Below are 5,584 nucleotides of genomic sequence, written 5' to 3'. Positions count from 1 at the left end.
ATCGTATATCTTCTCCACACTGTGCATGCTGCTTACTTAAGGGCAGCCAGAGTGCTGCTAGTAACCTTAGCCAAATCAACAGGTCTTAAGATTTAAAACCAAAGTCAAAAGCACTCAAATCATTCTGCAGTGTAAAAACAAGATTAAACATTTCTTTCTGGAAAAAAAAACCCCAAACATGTCATTGTTTATTAAAGTAAAAAAAGATAAATACCACCAAATGGTATGTAACACAGCTACCCTTTCCTTGGGTAAGGTCTAACAAGTCATACAATAAAAAGGTTTGGTAAAATGCCTTGGCTGGCCAGGTCTAGTCCGTGCTGTGAATCTTTCACATCAGGCTTTCAGCACTTGCATCAGTCATTGCTTATTAGTTATTACCAAATCAATATTTATACATTATTCATTTAAAACTCACAGCAGGTGTTAAAAACTTTATTTTTTATCAAACCAGAATTATTGTAATTTTAGGGAGCAGTCTTCCTCCTGCTTTGAATAGAATTTAATGCAGTGTAATGCAACACATTTCATGAATTCAGCATGGAAGGCGTGAGGTGTACAGCTGATGCAGTTCTTCAGCCCACTTTTCGGCATCTTTGTAACCTTCAGATTTAAGCTTCCACTCTTGAGGAACTTGCAACTCTCCGTGATAAGCACCTGCAATGGCTCCAGCCATGGTAGCTATTGTGTCGGTGTCTCCTCCTAGCAAGAAGCAGTAAGCAAGAGTGCGTTGCAAGCTATTGAATTCTGAGGGAAGGTCTTCCACTGGATCCATGCAGCGCAAGAAAGAGTATATAGCAGTGGGAACGGATTCCAAAGCAGCAATTCCATGACCTTGAGGATAGACCAATCAACAATTATATTTTGGCATCTGACTGAGAATTATAATTACAGCTATATTTAAACATTTACTAGAAACAATCCCTCAGTGAAGCAAAAACTGGCAATTTTTTTTAACTGTTAAAGTTTTAACTACAGTATCAAAAGGCGTAGATATCTACAGGTCTATTCACTAAAGGGAGAAGAGTTTGGAGAAGACAGGAGAAGTGAACAATCTGGGACAAAATGGCTGATTTGGAAAAATTCTAATTCAGCTCACTTTCCAGTTCAGCTATTTTGGCCAAGATTGATTGATTGATTGATTGATTGATTGATTGATTTTTTGTCCATTGGAGAGATGAAACCCAGGGTTTTGCTGTGATCAGAACATACCCCAATCTAAAGAGCATTCTCAATATACGGTAATGGAGAATGCACTAGGGAGGCAGTGACATTGATACTGGTACTGGTACTAAGGGGGATCTTCCAATGAAATATATGCACTCCACAGCAATGCCATAAGCATCAGCAGGATGGGAACAGATATATTCAATAATCCATAGATCAATACTGTATATCTACTTTAACACAAATGTACTACTTTATTTTTGGAATACCAAATTGAATACATGTGTTCACCGTGCACACCATGTTAAAACATCACACAAACGTTTTATAGTGCTTTTTAAAAAAAATGAAAATGGGCTAAATCCTCCTGTGGCCCGTGAATGGAAATAATAATTATTCTGATCATGCAACGTGAAAACTAAAAAAACAGAAAAATGCAAAGCCAAAGTTTAATTCACCTTAAAAAAAAAAAAAAAAAAAAAACCCAAAACAAAGAAAAAAATGTAACCCCTATTTAAAGTGCCAATAGATAAGGTCTTAAGCTAGGTACACATGGAGAGTCATTTTTCAATCACCCTGCAAGGCTTAACGGGAAAACAAATCTGACAGATACCTCCATCCACAACAAGGATAACTTGCGTCAGGCTCAAAATTTCTACAGCAGCAAGAACTTAAGCAATACCCCAAAAACAGCTTTATACAAGAACAGAAAAAAATTAAATAATGGTGGATAACTTATTCTGCATCCTATACCCAGCCTGCCTGCTATCATGAACACATTTTACATATTAGCAAAGTTTTGACTAGAGTTGCCAGCTGGGATGACACTAACAAGAGAAATAGCTTGATAAAGAACTATAGATACTAATGCCATATGGGTTAAACCATAGATGCCAAATGCTTTGTTTGTTAACCCTTCTGCAATAACTCCACCATGTCTTTATTCTACCTAGGATTGAATGGGTTTGTTTTAATAACATATGATATCCCACTGCCTTATCTTCTTTTTACCCAGATGCTCCACCACATCTTCCCGTGACACACATTCTTTAGCCAAAAATTCTTTAATCTTCGTTAGTCTCTTGCAGTATGGAAATTCACCCAGCTCCAATCTGTAATGACAAAACGTTTCTTATATAAACAATCATATCAAAGAATCTTTAAAAATGCAAAAAAACATTTCACAAGAAAACAAAAGTAAAATAAGTTAAAGGAGAATTATGAGGCGAGTTATTTTCACTCAGCCTCATAATCTGAGCCGACCTGTGACAATGAGCCTGTCACAGGTCGGCTCAGTAGATGGGGAGGTGAGAGAACACATACCGGCGTTCGCTCACTTCTCGATCTATCCGTGCAGAGAGCCGTGACTGTCACTCATGGCTCCCTGCAGGCATTCCCCCCTCCCCTGTCCGATCCTCCAGCGCTGACTGGCAAAACAGACGGGGGTGTGGGCGGGTACAGCTGGCTCTGCCTCTAGATAGGCACAGCCAGCTGTCACTCACGCAGCTGGGTGGATCCAGACATAATTGTCGGGATCTGTTCCGGCTGCAGCGTCTCAGTATACCGCGAGCTGTAGCTCGGGAGGACGCTAGTTTGTGTCCTCCCATTACCCTTAGGAGAACTATGGTGAAAAGCCCTAACCCCATAGTTCTCCTTTAACCACTTCAGTCCCCAGGCCTTTTCCTCCCTAAATATCTGAGTAACAGAGCGTTTTTTGTTTCGGCAATGTCTTGGGTCCACATATTACATGTTTTAGGCTTTGTAGTCTACCCTAATGTATTATATACAGCCTAATAAGAACGGAGTTATTTTTAATTTTTGTTTTGCGTTCACAATATTAACACTTCTTATCATGGTGTTCGTTAGCTCGGGAACAACTTTTGCCTCCCAGCAGAAAAAAAAACTCGACCAGCTGCTGTATGCAACAGTCCAGTCCGGCTATTACAACATGCATCTGTAGCTAACTATGTAAGTTAATGCCCCAACCCCTTTTCTAACACAGGTAACTTGTCAATGTGAATTGCAGTCGCTTAAATAGAACAAAAAGACTACAGTGCTTTGGGCCTAATGATACACAGATAAAGGGCAGCCCTGTAAAGAAGCACATTATCTGGTGGCTCGTGTTTTGAAATGTCGTTGCTTCACTGCACCACAGCCGCTACAGGTATTTAACCATTCCTGGTAGGTCAAATAGCTGCCCCCTCCACTGCACGTAGTGGTTCCCCATTAGCTTGTACATTCTGCTCTGATGTATGAACCGGCGTAAGGAAATACAATGTGTCGTTGGGAAAGGAAGCAGAAATTCAACCCACACGGAAGTGGTTAAATACCTGCAGTGGCAGCAGAGCAGTGAAGTGGTGGTGTTTCAAGAAATGGGCCACCGGAAAGGTAAGTAAAGATGTGCTTGTTTATAGGGCTGGGCTTTGTTTTTATTTAACGTTCAACTTTGAGGAAATTTAAAAAATACCCTTGAAGTGGGGCTCATTCAGCCCCACTTTTTTGCCTTGCCTCCCTCATCATTTGCTCCCTCAGCAGACAGCACTTTCCTCTCCCCCCAACACTCCAGTTTCAGGGCGTGCACTCAGGGGCCCCATTTACTATGAAGGACTGCTTGTCCTGCTTTGTATGTAATGACATCAGGGAGCAAACAATGGATGGAGTGCCAGAAAGAAGATTTAAGATTGTTGGTCATAAAGTTAAGAAATATACACAAACACTATGTTCTATTCGACAAATCTAGGTCTACTAAAGTGCGAGATTGAATTCCATAGACAACGAATATCCCCCAAAACTAACAGGGTTATTCACTAAAGGGTGAAGAGTTTGGAGAAGGCAGGAGAAGTGAACAATCTAGGAAAAAATAGCCGATTTGGAAAAATTCTCCAATTCAGCTCACTAATCAGTTCAGCTATGTTGTCCTAGATTGTTCACTTCTCCTGCCTTCTCCAAACTCTTCACCCTTCTGTGAATAGACCTGTAAAGTATCATATGAAGGATTTTGGTTTGTTTATCATTCTAAACCAAATATGAATTCAAGGTAAACTAATCTAGCACAGAGTGTCCCAGATGGGTCTTCGGCTAAAATAAACAATTCATGTCTTCCAGAATTCTCTACAGAATCTACCTGGAAGACAAATTAATATCACTTTACACAAACATGAGCCCAGTGTTCAGAGATCTACTTACTCCACTGCATCACTTCTAGATTTCTCATCAGCTTCTACTTCAACCATGTGAACCAGGAGACTGCTGATGAAGGAATCCCGACTCTGCTCTCCATGTAGAGCATAGTGCACTGCCAGTGCCTGCAGGATTGCCCCATTGTAACCCAAAGAGGAGGCATGTGTCAGTTTTCCACTGGTTTTAGCATACTGTTTAAACAAAACCAAAAACACAAAACAAAATAACTCACTACCTTTTTGTAACACAATACATAAACAAAATGCAATTTTCGAGCCGATGTGATGCTGCAAAGAATGGTGCCAAGGAAGCTGGGCACTACCCTATTTTGTCTTATTAAATTATGTTGCTTAAAGGAAGCCTGTCATGAGAAATACACAGAGGATGCTTTTGCTTACCTAGTTGCTTGACTTCTCTACTGATCATCTTGCGTTAATACTTTGTTTCTAGAGCTGGAGACCTAAGAACGCATATAAAAGTTCTGACTTTTTCCTGACTTGCCAGATTTACAACTTGTTTTGGGTCAGTGAAAAATGGCTTCAATACAAAACCAGGAGGTCACTCCCTCTGACCGCAAGTGCTGGAGGAGCATGGAGCCAGCTTCCTTTCCAATCAGGGAGCTGAGCCGTGGGTTATGACTAGAGGTGCACCGAAACGGAAATTTCCAAACCGAAACAAAACAAAAATTGTCAGGCCGAAACTGAAAATGTTTTTATTTTTCCAAAATTTGTTAATATTTTATTTATAAACTTTAATGTAATACTGTTTTTTCTTAATCCATTTTTTACAATTTTTTACCTTATTGTTGGGTGGTATGGGGAAATATTAGGGGTCTAAACAGATCCCTGATATTTCCCTTTTAAAATAGAAAAATTGAGGACACAAAGTCCTCTCTCTTTTTCTGCAGCCCCTGTTATCAATGAACAGGAATTCTCTGAGTGTTCCTGTTCATTCATAACATGAGGACATAGTGTGTTTACTATAACCACAATCATGAATGAACAGGAGGTAATGTAGATCACTTCCCACTCATTCATAATTGAGGATATAGTAAAAATACAATGTCCTCAATTATCTACAAACACTCAGCGATCATTGTTTGCTCTCCCTCTCCTCTGACACGCTGTCACAGGAGGCTGAGCGAGCGGTGCAGGGAGGAGAACTCCTGGGCGACGGGTCATGATCTGCCGCCTGACTTCCTGATAATCTGGGCACGCGGAGAGTACCAGAAAAAAAA

The 5,584-nt window shown here is 40.3% G+C and overlaps 1 protein-coding gene across 2 annotated transcripts in view; it reads right to left on the bottom strand.

The window, feature by feature from the left end:
* Positions 1–260: 260 nt before the first annotated feature.
* The window catches only part of ADPRHL2 (ADP-ribosylhydrolase like 2), a 21,316-nt gene continuing 15,992 nt past the window's right edge, over positions 261–5,584 (bottom strand). For both annotated transcript variants that reach the window (XM_018576561.1, XM_018576562.1), the window contains 3 exons: positions 4,354–4,538; positions 2,179–2,279; positions 261–834 (listed from right to left, as the gene is read on the bottom strand). In XM_018576561.1, the coding sequence (XP_018432063.1) occupies positions 536–834; positions 2,179–2,279; positions 4,354–4,538 (585 nt within the window). In that variant the 3' untranslated portion in view covers positions 261–535. The remainder of the gene's footprint in view (positions 835–2,178; positions 2,280–4,353; positions 4,539–5,584) is intronic.

Source organism: Nanorana parkeri, unplaced genomic scaffold (genome assembly GCF_000935625.1).
Source record: "Nanorana parkeri isolate BGI_ZX_2015 unplaced genomic scaffold, ASM93562v1 scaffold70, whole genome shotgun sequence".
NCBI classification, from domain to species: domain Eukaryota; kingdom Metazoa; phylum Chordata; class Amphibia; order Anura; family Dicroglossidae; genus Nanorana; species Nanorana parkeri.
The sequence above is the reverse complement of the archived record's forward strand: the minus strand, read 5'-3'. Positions and strand labels throughout refer to the sequence as shown.